Source organism: Cynocephalus volans, chromosome 3 (assembly GCF_027409185.1).
Source record: "Cynocephalus volans isolate mCynVol1 chromosome 3, mCynVol1.pri, whole genome shotgun sequence".
NCBI classification, from domain to species: Eukaryota; Metazoa; Chordata; class Mammalia; order Dermoptera; family Cynocephalidae; genus Cynocephalus; species Cynocephalus volans.
The window spans coordinates 53,466,386-53,492,448 of NC_084462.1; the positions used below are offsets into that span (position 1 = coordinate 53,466,386).

The following is a 26,063-nucleotide window of genomic DNA, read 5'->3' on the forward strand; positions in this document are numbered from 1 at the left end:
ATCTGGGTGCTTCAGGGTCGGGTGCATATATATTCATGATTGTAATTTCTTCTTGCTGGATTGATCCTTTTATCATTATATAGTGGCCTCCTTTGTCTCTTTTCATGGTTTTTGGTTTAAAGTCTATTTTATGTGATATAATAATAGCTACTCCTGCCCATTTTTGGTTTCCCTTTGTGTGGTATATATTTTTCCTTCCCTTAACTTTTAGTCTGTGTGCACTTTTATTGGTGAGATGAGTCTCTTGAAGATAGCATACAGTTGGATCTTGCTTTTTGATGCAATCCATCAGATTGTGTCTTTTGAGTGGGGATTTTAATCCATTTACTTTTAGGGTTGTTATTGAGAGGTACTGTCTTATTCCATTTTATGGATTTTTGTTTAGGTGTTTTGGGCTTCATTTGTTCCTTTCTTCTCCCTTGATTATTGGTCTTCCATGTTTGTGCTGTTTTTTTTTTGTTGTTGTTTGTTTGTTTTGTTTTTTAGGTGGTAAGACTTATTGTCTTTCTCATTTACTTAGGTGTTTTAATGGTGGGTTTTGTTCTTAGTTGTGTACTCATGGTAGTGATTATTGTTTTGCAGATTCCAGATTCAGGACTCTCTTGAGAATTTCCAGATGCAGGACTCACTTGAGAACTCCTGCAGTTTTTGTTGGTCTGGGAAATACACTATTTCTCCCACATTTCTGAAGGCTAGCCTTTCTGGGTATAGTATTCTTGGTTGGCAGTTTTTTTCTTTTATTATTTTGGATATATCATTCCATTTTCATCTTACCTGTAGAGTTTCAGTTCGGAAGTCTGCTGTTTGTCTTATTGGGTCTCCCTTATAAGTGACTTGATTCTTTTCTCTTGCTGCTTTTAGGATTCTCTGTTTGTCTTTGAGATTTGCCAGTTGGCTATTATGTGTCTTGGAGAGGATCTTTTAGGATTGAAACTGTTCGGGGATCTTTGAGCTTCCTGGATCTGAAGGTCTGTGTCTCTTCCTATATATAGGAAGTTTTCTGTTATTATTTTATTGAATAGATTTTCAATGCCTTTACTTTTCTCTACCCCTTCAGGAACAGCCATGATTCAGATATTTGTGCACTTAAGGTTGTTTGCTAGCTCTCTTAGAGATTCTTCATTTTTTAAAGTCTTTTTTTCCATTTTCTTTTCTGCCTCTGTTATTTCATAAAGACTGTATTCAATTTTAGATATTCTTTCTTAAACTTGTTGTAATCCACTGCTTAAGCTCTCAGTTGTGTTTTTTATTTCATTGAATGTGTTTTTCGGTTTTGGGAGTTCTGCTACATTCTTTTCTAAGGTATTTATTTATCTGTTTGTAAATTTCATCTGTCATATCCTGTATATTTTTTCTCATTTCATTGTGTTGTTTTACAGAGTCCTTAAGATAGTTATTTGGAATTCCTTTTCAGTCATTTCAAGTGTTTTCTGTTCTGTAGGTTCCGGTACTTGAGAGTTACTGAATTCCTTTGGTGGTGTCATATTTTCTGATTTTTTCATATTTCTTCTATCTCTACATTGATTTTTGGTCATCTGGTAGATCGGTTGTTTCTTCTGTCACTCTGGAGTAGATTGTGAGGAGAAAGAATTCTTCCTCTTTTTCCAAGCTCATCTAGTGACTCTCCTTGTGTCAATGAAGTCAAATATGTAGTGGGTCACCTGCACAGGGGTCATGGATGTTACTAAAGCTATTCTTGCAACAATATTAGCTGTGGTGGTAGCTGTTGTGGCCCACCTTTGCAGAAGCTGTGTGAAGACTCATAGTGATGGTGTGGCATACAGGGTCTTGCCTTCTGCGTGGGTGGGGTGGGCTTGCATGGGTGGCTAGACTCTTCTCTTGCCTACCTGGGCACCTCTCCATTGGCAACAGCATGTCATGGGGTCCTGCCTTCTGCACAGGTGGGGCAGGGGTATGGTAGGTGGCTGGCCTATTCTCCTGCCTGCCTTGGTGCCTCCCATATATGTCCCAACCTTTTAAACTCCTTTCACTGACTGAATAGTCAAGCCTGTGAAGCAAAACTAGCTAACCTATTTTTGTTGTTGTTCTTGTTCATATTTTTAATTACTTGGGGATAACCTAGAGAAAGGCAAAGGAGCTTCTCCACCCGCTCTAAGCAAATGATATACAATCATTTTTTAGGACTACATTATATCAGCTATTGAAGGTTTGGCTTACACAGGATCGATCTTATTTTTCAAAAGAGGGCCTGGAGAATTTGAATTGACTTCATCTTCTATCAATGAAGCTCTGAGGATCAAGAGGTGATTTGCATTCCAGTCTTTGATATCGTTTAACCACTCAGGCATTAGTGTGTGGGAAAATAGACACAGGGAATTAGGTGTGTTCATCAGAAAAGCAGAAGGAATTAATGGCACTAATGATAATAACCAATGTTTATTGATTTTTTTAATCATATTCTCAGTTTTTTTCCATATGAAAAAATGAAAAATCCCTACAAATATTCCAAAGAGGTAAGTAATATTGTCCCCATTTTACAGAGATGAAACTGAGGCAGAGAGTTTAAGTAACTTGCCTAAGGTCATGCGGTTAGTAAAGGAAGAGGCTGGACTTAAAACCCTGACTGTTGACTCTAGAACAAGCATGTTCGCCATTATACCAGTTTGAATAGTGGAAGTGGCTTGTAATATTATTCAGTCTCTTGTTTCTAACTGGTTATACCTGCATGACTCAGGGTTCTGTCAGGTGAACAAACTGCTCTTTACGAATTCCAAGTATGAATGGTGTAAAAAGGAAACGAGAGGCTTATTAAACCATTGGAAACACTGTGGGTATAAAGGCAAGAACTCTATGCCCAATTAACCTTCAGTGCCCAAACTGGACATTTGTTTCAAGAGCTCACCCAGAAGCTGCTATGAGTCTCAAGAAGTCCGAGGACACTCCTGCCAGTCCCCTCCATCTGCAGGGTCTACTGGAGAGCTTCTGAAGGAATTTCCCTCACTCGCCTCTGTGGTGTACAGCTCCCTCTGTGGTGGTCAAGGCTCCCCTGAAAGCTGATTAGATACTCCTGTCTGTTATCTGCCCATCCATCTGCCACAAATGCCCCACAGAAATGATGGCCTCTCCTCTCCTTTCAAATATGACAGATTGATAGATTCTAACCTGGAAGCTTGGAGAACAAGAAAGAAATGACAGAATTATTATAAGGCCAAGTACTATGTAATATAGTCATGAGTGATTTTAAAAAGTCATGGCCTGCAAATAGACAAATGTATGATGACTTCAAAGCAGAGGTGTAAGTGCCATAAGATAAAACACAGGCTAAGGAAGTTTCACAAGTGCCTATGGAGTAGGATGATGCTAGTTTTTAAATCTGCCACTTTTGTTGAGTTCCCGATGTGGACATAACGATTACGGTAATTTTAATTTGTATAATTCTTCACTATTTTCATGTGTTTTTATTTCTATTTATAGCAATTCTATGAGAGCTCTTAGATGTAAACTGAAATGATAACAGAGTGGGATATGTAGGCATCCAGGTCTGCACTATCACCTCCCAACTCGTAACAGATGTCTGAGGCAGAGTTCCCCTGCATCCAATGGGAGAATCGTTACTAACTCCATCAGCAACACAGAGCTTTTGTCTTTCTCAAGACTCTGAGTTTTGTTAGCAGCAGAAATGAGAATAGGGTCAGGAATATGAAATTTCCTAAAGAAGTTGAATTTATAAAACCAATGCTAATAGCAATAAAAAACACATCTATTCGTATGTCATGTGTGAATGCTGCTAAAGAAAAGGCACACCACTTGATGTTGCAGGTGATTGATGCTGGAGGAAGGAGAACTTCTCTGAGCCCAGGCAGCTTCTTTCTTCACTGCAGAAAGAGTGATATTCAGACTTAGGAGGAGGAGGAGGAAAAGGAGAGAAAAGAGAAAGGTGGGAAGAAGAAGGAGAATAGAAGAAACTTTCCAAGAAGGAACAAAGGCCAAAGGTGGGGGAGGGAATGCTAAATGAACTCAAGGTTTCCAAATGGCTGAATTAAAATGCAATTCTGAAATAAAATTCAAATTAAGTACTTTAACTCCTGCTCACATCTTTGAGGAGATGTGTTTGCAGACTGAAGTTGGACAACTCTTCTTTTACTGTCCAAAACTGACAAAGAGATACAGTCTCCCAAGTATAGGCAAGTGACGTGATGCAGATATCAGAAAAACATGGGATGGATTATCAAGGGAGGTTTATTGCACACTTAGAAAATAAGTAGGACATCACTAGAAACTACCAAATATTCCCTATGAAAGAAAATGTTTAAGCAAACTTGATTTTGTTATAGCTTTATTGAGGCACAATTGATGTACAATAAAGTACATATATTTAAAATATTCACTCGATGAGTTTTTGGCATATATGCTTGTACCCATGAAACCACCATCACAATCAAAATTACAATCATTCCCATCATTCCCCAAAATAATGTCTTTAAATTTCTTTGTAATCCATCCATCACGATACATCAGTATCCCCAGACAACTAATTTGCTTTCTGTCCCTAAATATTAGTTTTCACTTTTAGAACATTATATAAACGGAATCATACTCTATGTCCTCTTTTTCCCCCCTTGGCATAATGATTTTGAGATTTACCCACATGCTAATGTGATTTTATTTTATTTTTTATATGATTACTAGCCAGTAGATCAAAGAAATGTAGAAATGGCTTACCTGGACTTCAAGCAGGTATTCTGTTTCCCTACAGTCTGAGATGGATCAGTCATAACTTAATTTTCCTGAGTTGTTCCCTCTGCCCAGTATGCATTTCCTACAGATGGTTGCATAGCTGGCTCCTCTTTGACATTCAAGTCTGAGCTTAAATGTCATAATCTCAGCTTAAATTACACCATCTTAGTAAGATTTTTTATGACCACATTTCCTAAAGTACCGTCCTAGTCACCAGTACTACAACAACTCTAATTTAGTGTTATTTGTCTCCTGCAGCTAGAATGTACAATCCTTAAGAGAAGAAACTTAATCTGTCTTGTTTAAAGCTGAATCCCCAACCCCTAGAACAATGCCTGATGCATAGCAGGTAGTCAATCGATAAATGAACAAGCAAATATTTGCCAAGCCTCTCAACATATGGTTATGGGGAACTGTGGAGACGTATGTGCTTAATAATAGTATAATTCAATTCAATTGGTATTAGTTAAATGAATATATGCAAAGTATGCTCATTAATGGATACTCATCAGCCTGGATGTGGATTTATACCTATGGCTTTACCTTAAGTTCTGTCCTATTCAGCAAATTTCATATATTAAAAAAAAAAATCCCGAAAACATTTAGCTGTAACTATAGATACAATAATTATCCCTTTCTGTATAATGTGATTGCTATAACACATAATGACAATATAATTGTAATTGCAAACTATATTTACAGATTGAAATGATGGATGACACTAAAACGATGAAACTAGATCAAGATAAATTCTACTCAAAGAGTCCTCAGCCAAAGCACACCACCTTGGAAGAGTACACAGTTACCTGTGTGGGAATTGTAACTGTCCGTGAGCTTAATACAGCTCAGTGTGCTATGAAACTGCTGAAATTCTAACGACAACTCAATGGCTTTGGTAGAAATAGAAAGCTCAGAATTAGGTGGGGAAAGAGTTTCCTTCTGCTTTTCTGTGGTCAACACACAACCTAGAATATTATGGCCCATTACTGACCTATACAAATGGAAATAGGTTCAGTGGGTTGAATACATAATGGTAATAGGAGTAAAGAGTAGTGCATCTAAGGAATGGTAGAAGGAATAGGCAGTGTGCATTCTGTTAGCTGTCTTGAAATAGTTTCCTAATGAAAATAAATCAAAACTAGTCCTGCTTAATAGCAAGGGGCTAATATTTATTAATCTCTGATACTACCTGGTTTGCTTAGAAACACATCTCTGTTGGTCGGAGATGTCCAAAGATAGAATGAGCTCTTATTAACTTCAGGCACATACAGTGTCTGGAAAAGGCTTTGTAAGACAGAATTAAAAATGTGAATCACCACTTGAATGATAACACAATAGTGTGTTTAGTCTGAACCAACTCTGAGATGTAAATTAAAGCATATCATAATCTTAATAAAGAAAACCATTAATTTTTTTTTAATTCATTTGGGGTGGAATTGATTTCATTTATCTTTTTGAACAGGTGAAACCCTGAATTCTTCCTTAAATTCATTATTGATCTGAGTAACTCGCTGCAGAGATATATTCGAAGAGTGGCTTCATGGACTTAGGATTTGTTTAAAAATTTATTTTGCACCATTAGGATGACCAAGGAGAAAGTTTTTAAAATTTTTGTTGCTTTTTGGTTTGTTTTAAGCCAGTGAAGAGTAATTTGTGGTAGGGTGTAGGGAGGTGTTGTTGAGGGCCCTGGTTTATGGAGGTCTTAGTCACCACAGAAAATTATTCTTTCTTCCTCAATTTCTACTCAGTTGGGTGGTTTTGTGTGGCTGCTTGCTGAGAGGGAACTGTCCATTGCCATTAGTGCTGAATTGTAGGAATTTTGAAGGGAAGTTTTCTCAGTAATCTCATTAGTACAATGAAACTGTGGGTGATGATAAGCTTGCCCAATTTATTTACTTAGGAATTTTATTTTTCAAATTTGTATTATTATTCAAGAAAAAGCATTGGCTATTTCCACGTCTTTCTTTTATATCAACATTTATTTCAAATTGTAAGAGGTAGAAAACGTAGTAATCCATATTAAGTAATAGTTTGCATTTTTTTTCTGAACAATGTTCTCTATTAACAAGAAGTGAAGACAAGGAAGAAAAAAGACATATTTGTTACATGCTGTGCAAGCAAAACAATTTCTAAATAATACTGTGTGTGGTGTATTCCAGGAGGTACTGACAGCTCCTTATAAGGCAAATGAACATTTAGGCTAAAGTTTGCAAGCAAAAACACATGGCTTATTACAAAATAATCTTTTGTCTCTCAGCAAACTGCAGGGGGCAAGAGAGAGCTTGTGTACGCACTAAGAGCCTAGATTTCCCTGGGTGTTATCTTCTCACATGTGTTTTTAAATCTTCCAACTTGTGATTATTATTTTTCAGCACTGAATTAGTGAATCATTTTACATACTGCCATTATGTAAAATAAAATGATACTTTGTTTCTCTGTATTGGCCAATTACTGGGTGGAGAAAATTGGACTCCTGAAAGACACATGTGTGCATAGTTTGGCAGATCACAGGAAAGCCTTGTAAAATGCTCCCAGATGTTTGATGCAAGAGAGGAAAATGCCAGGAATGAGAAAATTGAGGTGGGTTTCAGGCATTATAAAATCTATTGAACTAAAATCTAAGAAAACAAATAAGATCATAGACAGGAAATCGCTCTGGAAGGTCAATAATGGTAGAGTTTTACTGTATTATACCAATTTGCTCCTTTCTTATCCGCCCTCTGCCTGTGGCTATTGTAGAAATTATTAAGGAAATTATTGCTAATCTATAATAAATGATACATTAATTATGAACCAACTCATCTTTTCCACACAAGGGCCACAGGATTGCATGTGGACAAAATCTGGACTGGAGTTTTGTTCGGAGGCCTGACCCCACATCCAATCATCAACTTTCTTAGTGGATTCTGATAAGAATTTTGTTATTCAAAAGTTGAGCCATCATAACTACAGTCTCCTGACTTCAAAGAGCAGTCAGAGGGCTTGCCCCTTTCTTGGTAGAAAGTTTCTTAAGCTTGACTACAATAGAGCCAGATAAGTTAAGTGTCATAAAATTGGTCTCTTTTTAATGCCAGGATAAGTTTTGAATCAGTCCATGTCCAACCATCAAACAAATGGCACATGGGAAAGGGGTAATTGAGGAGACTTCAATTAAGGGACTATTTACAAAGGCAAATCAAGGGAGGAAATGAAGGATTGTGAGGCACCCCAGGAACAACAATAGTGGGAAGATATTACCCTTAATAAGGGCAAGAGGTAGAACCAGGAAGAGTTGCCCTAACTTGTGAGTGCTGTGTCTGTAGAAGGAGGGCTGTTTACTAGGAACTGTAGCCTTAGCAAGAGTAATGTAGATACTGCCAAACAATAGCTTCACTAGGAGGGAGATTGGGGAATAAATACATTTATTTTTCTTATTAACTTCCTGTCTGATTATGCTACAATTTGTCTGACCCAGCCAGTAGCCCAAGGAAAGAGAGAGATTGGCTGAAGCAGTCCATGGGGTGCTTGGTCTCCTAGGACACACAGTGGGATGCAGAAAGAGGATGAACAGACCTGCAGAGGTAATGGAGAGTATATAGAACATTTCACATGGTAGTCCATTTGTTTTGTGAAATACTCCCCAAAATAATAGATAAGAATACTGAGGTTCAGAGTGGTTAAACAGTTTTCCCAATTTAAATAAGAATCTTCCTGACTTCAAACTCTGAGTTCTTTCCCCTATACCATGCTGCTACTTCTGCTGCCAGCTCCCCAACACCCAACTCCACACATACGTAGTATTTCCAGTGATAATCTTGAGGGGAGATAATTCATGGAAGGAGAAAAACATATTGTTGTATCAACTCTCATCCTTATTGGAATTCTACTTGGTAGATAGTGCTGACCACTGTTTTCAAAAGAGAGACCAATAGAATGAACAGAAATAACTAATCAGAACTGGTCAGGTAAGAATGCTCAGTCCTACTGTTGCCTACCCAGCCCGTTTCTATTACTGCAGATTCTCCAGGATGAATAAAAAATGCAATCGGAATTTGATCCGGAGATTCTGGGCAAGCCCTGAAATGCCATTCCGAGAACCTGCTGCCATTAGTAAAATGGATTTTAAAGGTACATTGTGAAGGTTGTAGAAAGTTGGATCACTACTGAAAAATTATAGATTTATTTAATGTATTCATGTGTTTTGTATGTAATTTAGGTGTCTTGTGAACACTTTTTAGCAAGATAAGACAAAATTTCAGTGTTTAAGACTTCACTAAGTGACTCTACAATTTTCTTTTAAGATAATAAAGTTGAGGAGGTCAAAGAATTGAATCTTAAAAAGCAGAGAGGCAAAGTATTGCCAACCTCAGGTGATACACCTTTCATATTTTTTTTTTACTTTTTACTTTTATTTTAAACCTTTATTGTTAAATAATTTCAGCCTTGCAAAAAAGTTTCAAAACATATTCTTATACCTTAATTAAGATTCCTCAAATGTTAACATGTTGTCCCTCTCACACACACATGCACATGCACAGACATACTTATTTTTTTCTGAGACATTTGAGAAGTTGTAGATATAATACAAGTTTATCCCTTTATATCTCAGTGTCCATTTCTTAAAAGCAAAAATACTCTTGTACACAAGTATGTTTTAATTTTAAAAATCCATAGTAATTCATACTGCAAAAATAATGTACAAAACTTATTCAAAATTTTCAGTTGTTTCAGTAATACCCTTTTATAGCAAGAGAGAAAAAAGTCTCAAGTACAGTATCTAATCAAAATAATAAGGTTCATTTAGTTGTCAAATCTTTTAAGTCTCTTGTCATCTTTTGGAGAATATCCTTCATTTTGCTTTTTTCTGATGTTTTCTAACAATTAAATTTAGGTTATGCACTTTTGGCAAGAATGCAACAGGAATGGTGTTTTGTCTTTCTCACTGCTTTATACCGAGAGGAATACGATGTATATTTTTCCCATTACAGGTGATGTTAACTTTGATTACTTGTTTCAGGAAGTGTCTGCTGAATTTCTTCATTATGAAGTTTCTGCTTTTCCTTTGTAATTAACAAGGATTTTGTAAGAAGGTACCCTGAGATTATATAAGTGTTCCATTTTTCATCAAACATTCACTTACCAGTTTTGGATCCATTTGTGATTTTTTTGCCTCAAACAATTTTTATTATGGTGAATGTCAAATGGTTATTGTTTCATTCAATTATTTTCCTCTCCGTTTACTAGTTGGCATTCTATTGTAAGGAAGAGCTATTTCCTCCATCCCTGTTTAATTATGTATTTATTTATTTACATTCTGTGGATTTATGGATTACTATTTTCTCCAAGGAGTTATAATCTATTACTATCATTATTTGTTTTGATGCTCCAATTGCCTTAAATTTGGATAGTGAAAATTCCTTCATACTGGTTCCTGAATCCTTTCGACCTGCTCCTGTCATTCTTTGAGTAAGTCTATTTTCTACCACAGCAGTATGTCCTTTCCTTGATCAATCTCTGAAATTAACATTTTCCCAAGGATCCTTGGACCTTTTTGTGGTGTTGGTATTTAGAAACCAAGATCTGGATGTTAGGAGGGTGTGTTACTTTTCTGGCAGACTGGACACACACATGTACACCCAACACGTACACACATGCACATCCTTCTTAAAGTGGTCTTTCTGTGGACAATGAATAGTTTATGGAACTATATAGTTCCTTTCTTTAGAAAAGACAGACATTTGGCATTAACACTCTAAGTTACAATCAGAATTTGCAGTTTTCAGCTGCGGTAAATTAGGACGAAGAAAACACAAATGACATACTAAGAGTACAGGCAAGGATTTTTGCTGTCTTGCATTCATTCCATGCCTTGCCTCAAGTATTCCAAATGTTGAAACTTTATGTCATCAAAGTACAGATTCAGGTTTAGGTTAAATAGATTTATCTAAATGAAAATATAAGTGTTTGATATGGCGTTCATCTGGCCTCCACGTACAGTCCCAAGACAGAGTCAGGGTCAGCAGGCTCAGGAATTATGTGGGATGCTATGATTCTGAGCACCAAGGGAATAAGTTGCTGGAAGATCTGTTCTGTAACTGGGTCCCATGTTCATTTCCCAAATGAATTCCAGGTGAGTGTCAACAGTTCAACTTTGTTAAGAAGGTGTCAGCCTCTACCTTTTGCATTCTATTACCCACAATGATTTTTAATTTTGTGCCTACTTTGAAAAGCAAATGATCACATTCTGCTGGGGAGATTTCAGCTTGTGTGCTCTTTCTAAAGTAAAGAAGTAGAGTAATTATCACTGAGAAGGGGAAAAGAGAGGATATGTCTTTTACATTTTATGCTTTTAGAGAGTGGTGTGTGTGTGTGCATGTGTGTGTGTTTGTTGAGAAGTTGTATTTGGGAGGGGAAGCGGAGGATGGAGAGAGAAATGGTAATTCTGGTTGTGCCGGTTCATAATTGTGAACCTAGAATTGCTAATAACTCTGAAAATTCTTCGTACATAGGTGGAAGAATCCACATTGGTGTTAAAAATGTCCAAGCAAAATAGTGCAGAGTAAGTTCTAAGATATTTGTCATGAGAGTTTTTGGTAAACCAAGATTATATTGTGAGACAACAAGAGGCTTCTAGTCAAGGGTTGAGGCTTATCTTGTTTCTTGAATGGTCTGAAGAAGAGATGGGGAGGAGAGAAGGTGAAGAGAATCAAATAAAATGATAAAACACAGGTCTCTCCTCTCCTCTTTTCCTCTCATCTTTGCCTTCCCTTCCCTTTCCTTCTCTTCCATCCCTTTTCTTTGATCAACAAGAGATTATCACCAAGTCCTATCACTCCTTCCTCCAATCCATAGTTCATATTAAACACATTCAAATATCTGTGTGTATTAAGAGAGATAGAAATGAATATACTGATTTTTTTGTTTTCAAAACTTAAATCTAGCAAATAAGCTATGACATATATAAAATTAGTATAATAAAAGAAAGAACTGACAAGCAATATAGATGTTATACATGGAATCATCCCCACAGACTAATAAGAATATTTACTTTCAGTAAGTCCATTAGAATGAAAATTTAGGAAGGTGGGGCTTATCGTTTTCTTCTGTACAGTGTTGTGTACCCAGTTCCTTGAATAGTTCTAGACATATAGTAGATGCTCAATAAATACTGAATAAATAAATGAATGAAAACATTTACATTCCTTTATCATCATTTATCTTCTCCTGTATTAGTCCTTTTTTTGTTGCTTATAACAAAATACGTGCAACTGGGTGATTTACAAAGAAAAACAAAATTTATTGCTTATAATTTCTGAGGCTGGGAAGTCCAAAGTCCATCTGGTGGTGGCTACAGTGACCCAGGGGTCTCACATTGCAAGATGGTGGAAGCAGAGAGAGCAGAGAGAGAGAAAGGCAGACTCTCCTTTTCTTTTAGAGCCCTCAGAACCATGCCCCTGACAACCATTTTTAATCTATTCACTACTGCATGGTCCTACAATCCAATCCCCTCTTCAAGGCTCCACCTTTCAATTACCCTAATAGCATTTCCCACCCTCTTAACAGTCACAGTGGAGACCAAGTTTCTAATACATAAAATTTGGGGGACACAATTCAAGCTTCAGTGAGTTTTGGGGGGACATAACTCAATCCATTATACCTCCTCTTTTCAAAATTATAGTTGACTTTATTTCCTCCTATCCCATCCATTCTTTTGCTCACTGCAGCTTCCCTCTGTGGGAACTACTTTAAACAGGGACACCACCCTGCTGCCAAATCCACTTTCCTCACTAAGTCCTTGTTGTACTTTCCTCTTTGCATCAGGTAGTTCATTGCTTTCTCCACCTTTAACCTTCTCCTCCCTTCACTTTCCTTTCACACTTTCCTTTTCTTGCATCTCCTCTGGTTCTCCTCTTAGCAGTGCGAGTACTCAGTAGTATTGTTCACTTTGTTGTCTTCCTCTGCTCGAGTTTCCAGAAGTTCCTTAGCTACCTTTTCTTTTCTTTCTTTTTTTTTTTTTTTTGTGCCCCAAATCTCTGGGGTGATCACATTAAAGCTTCATGACTTGGATTACTATCTCTGTGCCTAAAAAAATCTTTTTCGAGGAAGTGAGTGTAGGTGAAAAAAGAAATGTAACCTGTAGGCTGAGTCCTGGAACACATCAACATTTAAGGGACTGAGAAATGAGGATGAATTACCAAAAAAGATGGAGAATTTGTGGCCAGAGATGTTGGAGAAAGTTCAGGCGACTGTAACATCTCAGAAGCCAAGAGAAGAAAGTATTTCAAGTAGCAACATTGAAAGACTCTTATCGACTTGGTAGACTGGTGACAATGAATCCATGTTTCCAAACACAGATGTACTATTCTGGTAAATTCACACTTTTACAAGTGGTAATAGCACTTTTGTTTCATTTATTATATTTTACATGTATAGATAATATATAGATATGAAGTCAACAGGTTGGGTAAACTGAGTTTGAATACTGGTTCTGCCTCTTAGGAGCATAACATGGTGGTAAGAGTTGGATTCTGGAGCCACATGACCTGACTTTAACTCTGGATCTTTTTATAAGCAGATGTTGTGATTTTAGATGCATTGTTTACATGCTTTGTATTTCAGTTTCTTAATCCATAAAATGAGAATAATAATAGTACTTCTTTCACAATGCTGCTCTAAGGCTTAAATGAAAAAATATATGGAAAGAGCTTAGAACAGTGCCATGAAATAAACACTCAATGATTATTTTATGAGCTAGTGTTTCCTCATTTGTTGAATGGGCATAAGAAATAGTTCCACACTCATAGAGTTATTGTGAAAATTAAACTAAATTATCTATATAAAATGTCTGTGCATGGTAAGCTCTCCGTATGTGTTGGCTGTATTACTGTAAAGTATATTCATCAGTTGGTATTGGAATTAAATGACACAGCCACTCAGTTCATCCTTCAATTGAGCACTGCTAGTGGTTATAGGGATGTAAGCATTATACAGATTCAAATTGTTTTATTCTAAGTAATATATTGTTTAATTTATACTCATAACATGCTGTTATGATAAGAAGCATAAGGAGCATTGATGTGCAAGCATTTTCACTGGATCTTAAAGATGCATTCATCTGATCAAAATTCTCATAGAGCACATCAAGGTGTCTGTAGTGCTTTGAAAACCAATGTTAAAAAGAGAAAATTTAGTGATGATTACAACCAATTTGATTTTCATTTTGGAGAAATAAACACTATCCTCACAAGCAATGTGGTGTTACATGTGGAGACGTGCTTGCAAATGGAGTACTGAAACCAACTTTCTTTTCTTACCTTTTAGAAGCAAATTAAAAAATAAATAAACAAATTGTTTTTTAAGTACCAAATGCAATAATTCCACACATTAGATTCAGAAAACAGGGTTTAATTCAATCTGAAATCAAATATTAAATGATATGTGTAAATTATTAAATGGAAAAGGTAAAGTTTATCTAAATGGATTATGAATGCATTAACTTTGTATTATATTGTATCATACTTTACTGATCAAAGATAAAATATTGTTTTTACCTCAATTCACTTTTTATTGTACGATAAAATATTGAAAAGTATTTTTAAAGAATCCCTAGGGGTCTTTACAAAATTGTATATCACTTTGTAACGAGTCCATGAGGGGAAATACTGGGAAAACCTAAATTTAATCAAATATGATAGAGGCAGAACTCAGATCTTAGACCTGGGCTGCTAATTTGGAGGAAAATTTAGAATATAAACCTGTTGAGTTTGAATATAGCAATTAACTGCTAACCCTCTCGCCCTACCCTGTGTTCATCTCCTAGGGAACATCCTCTTCAGGGAAGCCCTAAGTTTGTTTTGTAAAACTTGGTAAAATATGAAATTAATTACAATTTCCCGAGGAGCATAATTTATTCTACAATAAAGGATCTTAAAACTTTAACATGTGTTCCACATAGTTAACATGCTTACCACCTCCCTACCTAGGTTCCTAACATCCTCTTGTCATGAAACAAACACATCCCATAGTTTGTTCCAAAATTTTCTGGTATATTTTATTATAATAATGTCCTTAAATATTTTACAAAATTAGCACATTCAGTGGAATATGCATTTCCTCTATCCCAGACTGAAATCCAGGTCCTCGCACTAATTTTTTGTGGGACGTTAGAAAAACATGTTTACTTGACTTTTCTCAACCTCAGTTACTTGGTCTATAAAATAACATATTTTTCTATGTAAAGAAAAAAAGAATGAGAGTGGAAAAGTGGTCAAAGGGATAAATGAATAGATAGAACAAGAGAGAGACCTTGCACACCCCCTGATGATAATGCATCATGAACCAAGGAATGTGACAGACTCACCCGTCTGTCCCTGAGCTGTAAGCCTCTCCATCTGCCCCTCCCTCTAGCTTTGCTAGCACTATGCTAGAGCGCATCGGGGCACTTCACACAGTAAGTACCTAACATATGGGGATTGCTTTTCTTCAACTCTTCTGCTCATAACACCACATCGCCTTTACCTCTGTGCACAACTCCATAATAGGAGACAAAGATCTATTCTGACCAATGACTTGAAAAATGGGAATAAAAATAAGTTCAGATATATTGTAAGTTATTTTTTCTTAATGGTTTCATGGGAACAAATTCCATTTTGTCAGTTGGAGGTATCTCTGGAAATATTACTTTCCAGTCAAGCAAGGAAGAAAGAATATGTTTCCATGAAACCACATAGATATGCTTTTTTTTTGTTTGTGTGTTTGTTTTTTATCAGCTCTGTGTAGAGGAAGCATTAAACAAAACATCACCCGACATGTGTACACCACACCCGTCATAAGTTCCAAGCATATTTCATTGTAGAAATGTTATTAGATATTCCTTGCCTTCCTTCAGTAACTTTTTCATAATTTGGAAAAGAAATAAAGCCAAATGCACAGAATGTATAGAAACCTCAGACAAAAAATTTCAAAAAGCCTCATGAGTTTAATAAAAATCTTTCTTTTGGACTTTTTGTGTAAAATATTGAGGCAACATTGAATAAAGAGTGTGTTAAATTTCTTTCATGACAAAAACTGTTTCCTGAAAGACTTTTATTATCAAGAGATCCTTTGAGAATTTTTATAGAAGTAGAAGCTAAAATTGAGTTTTCTTTTTCTTTTTCTTTATTGGAGAAAAGGAGGTAGATATGTGTTGATCAGTTTGTAAAGGGCCGTACTTGACGAGACCATGAATGACTGTTTCTTTCGAAATCATAGTGAGAAGCGGAAGGTTAATAGAGAGAGGTGCGAGGTCCAACACAGACCACCATTCCTCCAGCCACTCAGGTTCAAAATTTTGATATTCCATTTAACTTGCTCCCTTTTTCGTTTTTTTTTTTTTTTCTTTTTTCCTTCTCCAGTCAGTAGCTACAGGTTGCCAGTTTCCATTCTTAGTATTTTTCATGCTAATTCTTTTCAATTACACAGGCACTAACATGCACAGACTGCTGTGGACTTAATTGTATCTGTCCCTCACCACCCCCCATTGTATGTTGAAACCCTAAGCTCCAATGTACTGTATTTGGAGATAGGAACTTTATTTAAGTAATTAAGGTTAATGAGATCCCTAACTCAATAGGATTAGTGTCTTCATAAGAAAACACATCTCAGAGTTTGCTCTCTCTTAATGTGCTCATGCACCAAGAAAAGGCCATGTGAGGACACAGTGAGAAGGTGGCCATCTGCAAGCCAGGAAGAGAGCCCTCACCAGAAACTGAACCCTGCCAGATGTTAATTTTCGACTTCCCAGCCTCCTGAACTGTGAAAAAAAAATTTATTGTTTAAGCCACCCAGACTATGGTATTTGTTATGGCAGCCAGAGCTACAATATTTCAAGCCTGACTACAATATTACAGAATCAGTGCTATTATATATTATGGCAGATTTCAATAAATCCTAACAAAAGCCCTATAAATGAGTTTTATTGCAGATAAAGGCTTTGATGTTCTAAGACGTTATTTCCTCTGAGCACTCAGAACCAAAGATGACAGAATTAAAATTTGAGTTTTACTTTAAAAGTGTGTTACCTCCATGCTACTACTGACATTATCAGCCTAGTCCAGGCCCTCCCTGTTTAGTTGCTTACTTGGTTCACAGCATCTCCCTACAGCTATCCAGCACTCTTGTTAATTCTGTACACTTACCAAACTCTAAAACATTCATTTGTTACTTTACTTCCACTGTTCAAGCTCATTTAAAGCATCTCCAGTAGTTCCCAAGACAAACCCCAAATTCTTAACCTGTATTTTAAGGTGTGTTCAAAGTCTGAGTCCACTTAATTAAAATATATCACCATTTTCTCAATGCTCAAATGTTGAATTTCAAATTTATATCATCTTGCCAAGAATCTATCACATTCTTTCTTGTCTTTATAATCTTATCTATGGTATTCCCTCTCCTAGAAAACATTTTCCTCTCCCATCCACACACAAAACTTCTCATCACCTGAAGCTAAACTCTACCCAAACATAATAATAAATCTTTGACATAATAAATATTTTATGTCAACTTATCATGATCCCCTGTTTAAAATACTTCCAGATTTTTTTGCAGTTTATTTCTTTTTTGCTATTTATTTGTATGCTCTTCCCTAGTTGTCTTAAACTTAGAAAATTTTTTTCAAAAAGCAAAAACAAAAACAAATCTCCTTAAATGCATGTTCAAATCTCCAACCAACCAACCAACCAATAAACCTACTGATCAGTAAGTAGTTACTGAGCACTTGCTGTGATATAAGCTTTGAAAAACTAAAATAGCATTAGGTAAGAATCTATTCTTCCTCTTTAGTGTATTTCACAGCTAAGCCTAATGTTCCAAAGACAATAAATAGTAGGACAATTTATCAGTACATGATGGTATTGCTGTTACACACTCATAAAACCAAAGAATATCCAAGGTAATCTCGTCTTTACTCACCAGTAACACCAATAAGGGATCATGATTGGAGCAGGTAGTGAATGCATAGAAAGACAGCATGGTGTGATAGAAACCTCATGGACGTTAGACAGACCTGAGATTAAATCGTATCTCCCTCCACTTCCTCATTTGGTTCCCTCAGGAAGTTACTTAACTTCTCTATACCATAATTTTCCTATTTAAAACTCCCATCACAGAGTCGGGCTTACAGTAAATGCTTAAAGAAATGTACTCAGAATTCTAATTGTTATTTGTGGCCACTGGAAATCATTAAGTAGAGAACTTTGTTATTCTATCACCATGCTCTTTCTATATCTGGTGCTGCCTCAACTTCTCCTTGCTTCAGAGATGAACAATATACATAACTTGTTCTAAAAACATAGCCAGATTCCTGGCCTGGCTTTGAATGTGGCAAAGAGAAAAAAAGAAAGGAGAAGATGTGCTATAACAATAGAATTAGTGAATAGAAATGTTGTATGCAATCACTTTTCACCATAATCATCATTCCTTTTAGGAAGAAACACATTTGTTGAACTTAAAGAGAAAATGAGGCAGCCAGTCCTACAGATGCATTGCATTGCTTTGGAAAGAATGTAATTACACAAAATACCAGGTATTGATGGATTACCTCTTGAGGTGACATAAACACCTGATTACAGAATCCATCGTTTCACTTAGTAACACCTATTAAACCTATTTTAGGAGTGTTTTGAATCAGAAGATATAATGAATGATTATAGAGCTGAAAATAATGTCCTATTATTTTTAACATAAGCAATGAGTACATGTGGACCAAGGTAGTTTTATTATTTCCAATGGGAGGATAATTTGAGCTGATACTTACAGCATTACATTTGAAAAGTGCAGTTTAATTGGTGTGAGGCAGCATAGATTTGTGAAAATAAATCATGTCAAACACATTTGATGACTATTTAAAATTAAATTGCTATTGGACTAGCTAGAAGAGGAAACAAGTTAATTCAATACAACTGGATTTTTTAAAAAGTTGCCTGGTGACATTCCTTATCATTGTTAAGCATATGGATAGGTTTCTTGTAGGTTTATGAGTAAATAGTAGAGTGGCAACAGACAGTGGGTGCCAGAGTTGAAGATCGAGAAAGAAACATAGCAATTCTTGGAAATGACTGAAAGAGCACAAAATATCAGTAGTGGAGGGCTTTAGAGACAGGCAGATTTAAGGTCACATATTAGCACTGCCAATTAGTGACTTTGTGATAAGTCACAAACTTTATGCACCCCAATTTTCTCATCTATAAAATAAGGAGTATAATAATTTCCTTCCAGGGTTGTTAAGATTAGCAAATTAGATGGTTTTTAAAGAGTGCATCTTGGGGCCTGACATACAGTAGATATCCACATGATTTTTCCTACTAGTTCTAGATGCTTGTGCTATAGTTTGACTGTCACTCCCAAACTTCATACTGAATGTGAGTATTGAGTGTGTGTCCTCAATGTGGCAGTATTGAGAACTGAGGTTTTGAATCATGAGGGCTCTACTCTCATGAATGGATAAATCCATTCATGGATTAATGGGTTAGTGGATAAATGGGTTATCACCAAGTGGCACTGGTGGTTTTATAAGGAGAGGAAGAGCTCGTGTTAGCACACTCTTGCCCCTCTTGCCTTGTGACACCCTGCAGCACCTTGGGACTTTACAGAAGGCCCTTCACCAGATGTGCTCTCTGAACCTTGGACTTCTCAGCCTCTAAAACTGTAAGAAATAAATTTCCTTTATTTATAAATTACCTAGTTTCAGGTATTCTGTTATAAGCAAAAGAAAACAGACTAATATATGTTAGCAAAGATTACTTCCCCTAATCGCATAGGCCTGTAGGAAGTCTGAGGAAGGAAATACTTCAACATCCTGTCAAGACTTCGAGTAATACTGTTTCAAGCTCTGCTGTATTCTAAAGCCCTTGGTACCTTATATATGTTTCAAGTGTGTTTTCCTCTCTGTAAACACCTGTTCAGGAGATCAGCACTGCAAAGCCCAGCTTAGTTCTTTGGAAATAAGAAACTTGAGAAACTTGAAAATCATGGAAAAAATCCTAAGATAAAAGCTCTAAAAAGGTCGATGAAAGCCTTTTAGGAAATGATTTCTGCCGTACGCCACACTCTGTAGTGAGATATGGCAAGAAGCCTCATGTACTCACTGGATCACTCTTTTCTGTTGTAATTCTCTGCCTCATCCTAGCACTACTGGGTTCTTTTCTTGTTGAGTCCATTTTTTGTCTTGCTTATTTACTGCCTCCTCTCACAGGAATGTAAGTAGGTCCTATGAAAATAAGATTTTTTCTATTTTGTTCACTGCTGTGTGCTAGGAGGTGTTAGCCCTTTCAGTTGCTGGCCCAGATACAGTTGCTAGCTCATTGGAGGAACCCAAATAAATACTTGCTGAATAAATTTATAACTGATGGTATAGAACAAGAGTTGGTAAACTGGCCCACTGGTCAAGACCTGCCTTCAACCTATTTTTTTTGTTTGTTTGTTTTTCCTTTTCTTTATAAAAGTTTTTGTACATGTTTTTATGTATTTTTTATTATTTATTATAAGCATATTATTATTACAAATTGTGATTTTTCTTTATGCCCTTTACCCAACCTATCCCTCCCCAACTCCCACCCACCTCCCCCCAATCTCCAGTATCCTTAGGTGTGTTTTCCCTTTCTGAAAGTTCAACTTGTTGTTTTGGTCTTTTCTTCTTTTTCTTCCTTCCTTCCTTCCCTCCTTCCTTCCTTCCTTCCCTCCTTCCTTCCTTCCTTCCTTCCTTCCTTCCTTCCTTCCTTCCTTCCTTCCTTCCTTCCTTCCTTCCTTCCTTCCTTCCTTCCTTCCTTCCTTCCATCCATCCGTCTTTCTTAATACCCAGTTATAAGTGAGAACATGCAGTATTTCTCTTTCCTTGCCTGGCTTTCACTTAATATAATTTTCTCCAGACTCATCCATGTTGCTCCAAATGGCAGAATTCTGTTCTTTTTTATGGCTGAGTAGTATTCCATTGTGTGTATATACCACGTTTTCCTTATCCAGTCATCTGTCTATGGACACTTAGGTTGGCTTCATATTTGGCTATTGTAAATAAAGCTGCAATGAACATGGGAGTGCAGGTATCCCTTCAACATGATGATTTCCATTCTTTTGGATATATGCCCGGTAGTGGGATTGCTGGATTGTATGGTAGTTCTATCTGTAGTTATTTGAGGAACCCCCAAACTGTTTTCCATAACGGTTGTACTAATTTATAGTCCCACATACAGTGTAGAAGTGTTCCCCTTTCCCTGTATCTTCACCAGCATTTGTTGTTCTTGGTCTTTTTAATAATGGTGAGTCTAACTGGGGTGAGATGATATCTCAATGTATTTTTGATTTTCATTTCTCTGATGACTAGTGATGTTGAACATTTTTTCATATACCAGTAGGCTATTTGTATGTCTTCCTTTAAAAACTGTCTATTCATCTCCTTTGCTCGTTTTTAAATTGGATTTTTTTTTTTTTTTTTTTACTGTATAGTTGTTTGAGTTTTTTATATATTCTGGATATAAATTCCTTGTCAGATGTATAGTTTGAAAATATTTTCTCCCATTCCGTAGGTTGTTTTTCTGCTCTGTTGATTGTTTCCTTTGCTGTGCAGAAGCTTTTTAATTTGACATAGTCCCATTTGTTTATTTTTTCTTTTGTTACTGTGCTTTTGGGGTCTTATTCAATAGTCTTTGCCAAGTCCTACTTCCTAGAGTGCTTCCTCTAGTTTCTCCTATGTTTTCCTTTAGTAATTTTATGGTTTGGGGTCTTATATTTAAGTCTTTAACCCATTTTTAGTTCATTTTGGTATATAGTGAGAGGTACATGTCCAGTTTCATTTTTCCACATATGGAAGTACAATTTTCCCAGCACCATTTATTGAAGAGGCAATCTTTTCCCCAATGCGTGTTATATTGCATTTGTCAAAGCTCAGTTGGCTATAATTATGTGGGCTGATTCCCAGGTTTCCTATTCTGTCCCATTGATCTGAGCATCTGTTTTTAGGCCAGTACCATGCTATTTTGGCTACAATAGCTTTGTAATATAATTTGAAGTTGAGAAGTGTTATTCCTCCAGCTTTATTTTATTTTATTTTATTTTTCTCAGGATTGTTTTGGCTATTCAGGATCTTTCGTAGTTCCATATGAATGATAGGATTGCTTTTTCTATTTCTGTGAAGAATGACATTGGTATTTTCATGGGGATTGCATTGAATCTGTAGATTGCATTGGGTAGAATAGACATTTTCACAATGTTGATTCTTCCCATCCAAGGGCATGGTATGTTTTTTATCTTTTTCTGTCCTCTTTAATTTCTTTCAGTAGTGATTTGTAGTTCTCATTGTAGAGATCTTTCGCCTCCTTGGTTAAATTGATTCCTAGGTATTTTATTTCTTTGGTGACTATTGTAAATGGCTTGCTTTCTTGATTTCTTTTTCTGCTAGTTCATTACTGGAATATAAGAATGCTACTGATTTTAGGGTCTTCATTTTGTATCCTGTAACATTACTAAAATTGCTGATCATCTCTATGAGCAACCTGTTTCAAACAGCCTACAAACACCAAAATATTCATTCATTTATGTGTTATTTATGGCTGCTTTCCTGCTACAATGGCAGAGTACATAGCCTTGTATCCCACAAAGTCTAATTATTTGCTGTCTGGCACTTTAGAAAAAAAAGAATGCCCACCCATTTTAGAACATAGAAATCGATAATGTGATATTATCATCATCATCATAGCAGCTATCACAAAAGTCTTATATAAACCAGATATTTTAGGAGTTTTAATTTGCTTTCTTAACAGACTTTGCACGGTGGGTCTTATTTCTGCTATCTCAAAAATGAGAAAACTGACACTCAGAGAAGACATTTTTGCAAGGATATAGAGTTGAGTGGTATTTGAGCTCAGATTCACCTCTTGCCCTTTGCCCCCAACCTGACTCCAGAACCTTTGATCTCTATATTACTTTAAGCTTCTAAAATTTTTACCATAGGCATTTTATGTGACCACAAAAAGTCATTTAAATTTTCAGTGTCTCCATTTCCTTGTCTTTCATGGGTTTAGGGTAGAAATAATTTTTAAAACAAAAACAAACAAAGAAACAAACAAAAAACCAAAAAATAAAAATGCCCCAGCCTAGTTTTGTAAGTTCAGTTACTGTGAATTTTCACTATTACATTTCTTTTTTGGTTTGATTGTTTTTAATTGGACGGATTTTAAAGATGACGTGCATTTTTAAAAAATTTACCACTGACATTAAAATTAAAATAAAGGGAATGTTAAGAAACCGAGATGGAGCCATTTCACAGGATAAACTCTGAGAGATTGGGCAATTGGGCTTCAAAGTGGAGTATGAAATTTAATGTGGCTAAGTGATGCACTTGGGTAGACATAGTGCCCAGTCTAAATACAATTTAAATAGTGCTTAATTAGTTAATATGGCAGAGAAAAAATATCCGTGTGTACTCCAAGAAGGAACATTTGCATTTTGGGTTCAGTGTGCAGCAGTGATGTAAAGAGCTAAAACGCTGTCAGCTTGTGTGCAGGAGGCCATTCTATTAGACCTGGGAAACAGACTTTTGAAAGGCACTGATTAAAACACACTAATGCATCTAGTCCAGTTCTGGACTCATTAGTTAACACAAAAGATGGGACGTCTATTTCCAGGAACTAGAAGTGACTGCCAAGAGTTTGAAGACTGTTTGGTTAGTGAAAGTAGCAACAAGAGCCAGAGCTGCAGTTGAGCCTCCTGAACTTCTTTTCCCTGGAAAGGGACTCCTGCTCTCTCCTGCCTCAGCCCCTGGTGCCCCTGTCTCCTGGGCTCTGTGCTTATCAGATAAGCTCAGTCATGTCTGCATGACAGATTCTAACAGAAGCCACCCTCCTATGTAATAATGATGTCTATTACAGCCGTCCTACAGAAGGTACAATTATGCTTGTGTGTGTGTTTCCCCACTAGAAAGCAAGCTTGTTGAGGTTGGGATCCTTGTCTTATGTACATGGGCATTGCTGGACCCTACACTCCCCTCCTACTGCAAAGAATCTAATTTTTGCCCTTTACTCTCTCCTTCTCTTCCTCTGAATGAGGAAGGGAGGCTAAGTTTAGCTGCATCATTAATTATGAAAGAGACTGGGGAATGACAAAGATAGAAAATTCAGGCAGCATGTTTATAGAAGAGATTTTACTGAGGAAAGAATGCTGGAGGTGGAGTAGAAAAGGGCATTGGAATTAGAGGAAAGTGTATGTTAAGAAGCACTGCAGTGGGTTCTGAATGGGGCCTCCTTAACTTCTAAAATATATAAATATATATTTCAGTAGATTTTTATTAATTAATTATGACTTTTGAAGTACATTTCTTTAAACGTAATCCCACTCTTGGTCTGGACTGCGTGGTTGTTAGAATTATAAGTATCACATTGGCATCCCCAGTGCCCAGAGAGTGTTAGATTAGTGGAGATTAAAGTATGATTTGAATAAATGAATGAGCAAGAGGGAAAAGAATGGGGTGATACCAACTAGGGAGTGATCTGAGAGAAAACAGAACTGTGCTCCAATACTCTTCAAAGCAGTCCAGGTTATAGCATAATAGATTAGTTGTGGGAGCCTAAAGCATTGCTCTTTCAGGACTAAGGAGCTCCTTTTGCTCTAGAATAAGAGACAAAAGCTAAAGCAAACAGGCTAGAAAGTGTGTTTTCCTTTTTCTTTTCTTATTTATTACTTTATTTATTTTTACTATGAAACTACTGAAAGAAATCCTCTAGAATTAAGTTAATCATACAAGAACAATAAAGTAGACATAAATTAGTGGAAAGTTTACTAATTAATTAGCATTTGCCCAAGCTTAGCATTCAGTTGTTAGAGAGAGTGAAATATACAATGCGTGTCGATCTGTGTCTTTCCTTGAATGCACACACGAGAGCTGGGGGAATGGGCAGCAGGAGAGAATAACCTACCTCAATAGCCAAACTTTCACTTTTTCCTGTCAACTGATCTATATTGTCACCAGCTATGAGGGGGCACAAATGATTGCTATGACTGCTTCCTCCAAGGAACATATAGTGTTGGGGGCAGGGAGGTGTACATAAACACAGAATTAATTATGAAGCAAATGTTAAGGGCCCCCAAAATACAACACATGTGCCATTTAGTTTCAGAAGAGGGCAAAAGTGCATTTTGTTGGAGACAGGGATGAGGGAGTCCAAGGTTTAGCTGATAGCTGAATGTCAGTGGGCTGAGGGGAGAGGGGAGGAACAGTGTAAGCTGAAGACAATGGTAGGAAGCACAGCACAGTTTTCAACAGATGATACAGATAAATTAGGTGTGGGAGATGAGACTTGAAGCAGGCTAAACTCTGGGAAATTGGGGGCAATGGCTGCCTTATCAAAGCCATCAGTGTGTACAGAAAACCGGGGTGACTGAGTGGTGTGGGACATTAGACAGTGATAGGGCCTATGAGAAAATGAAGATTCTAAGATTCAAATATCTGAAAGTCATAGCTTGCAGGCTCCAAATGCCCAGTGTATCCTTTCAGAGCAGTAGAGCTCAGCTTTCACAACAGTCTTCTGCTATGTTGCAAGGTTGTGACCTTGCTGTCAACAACCCTCCGAATGTCAGAACATCTTCCTAAAAAAGAAAAAGCCTCTTACCCATGCTTCTGGGCTTTCCTGCCTTCCCAGTTTTCCCAGACATAAAGGATCCTCTTAGGGGAAACAAGCAGGAACCTTTGAATGAGGGACCCCTGCTCAGCATCCTTCCATTTGGGAGCTTCTTTGTCTGATGTCTCCCAGCAGGCATGCAATCAGGCTGCACTCCAAGTGTTTTAAGCAGTGTCCTCATCACTTTAAACTTTTGGGTTATTGAAATGTAGGGTTGCTCAAATAAAATTAAGTACTTTAATGATCTTCTCTATAGCCTGGCCTCCACAGCCTACCATGCATCTGTACTTCCCCCAGCACTTTCTCTGTTGGTCTAGACTTGGGTATTCAATCTACTTTTAGGAAGGGGAGATGTAGAAATTGACCTGACCCTGCAACTTGGCTGATTTATGTCTGCAAAGCCAAATGCTGAGAATGGAGTTGTCCTGCTCGTTCTGAAATCAGAGAATGGGGGAAATAATCTAAATCCTGCACAGTAAATTAGTGGCAGAGACCTATGCACCTGTTATTGTGGCTATTCACAATTCCTATAACGGCAATTATCCTTATCGCACACACAACAGGGAAACCACAAGGAGAACGGCTCTGATGAACTGTTCTTTGGTATTGCAGCTTGTAACCCTCTCACAGCTACAATCTGTGGTCTTCTCATAGATTTAACCCTGAGTATTTATTACTGCGAAATTCTTTAACTCATAATTGAACATTTATTTTCTTGGTGATTTATTTTTACTTTACCTTTCT

At 36.8% G+C, this 26,063-nt stretch overlaps 1 protein-coding gene across 4 annotated transcripts in view; it reads left to right on the plus strand.

Moving 5' to 3' along the window:
• Positions 1–26,063, plus strand: part of AGBL1 (AGBL carboxypeptidase 1) — an 866,292-nt gene that overhangs the window by 643,867 nt on the left and 196,362 nt on the right. Inside the window, exon 23 of one of the 4 annotated variants that reach the window (XM_063089333.1) lies at positions 862–942. The exons of the other annotated variants lie outside the window; for them this stretch is intronic. Coding sequence (XP_062945403.1) covers positions 862–925 — 64 coding nt within the window. The 3' untranslated portion in view covers positions 926–942. Of the gene's footprint in view, positions 1–861; positions 943–26,063 lie in introns of those variants that run through there. 4 annotated transcript variants of the gene reach the window in all.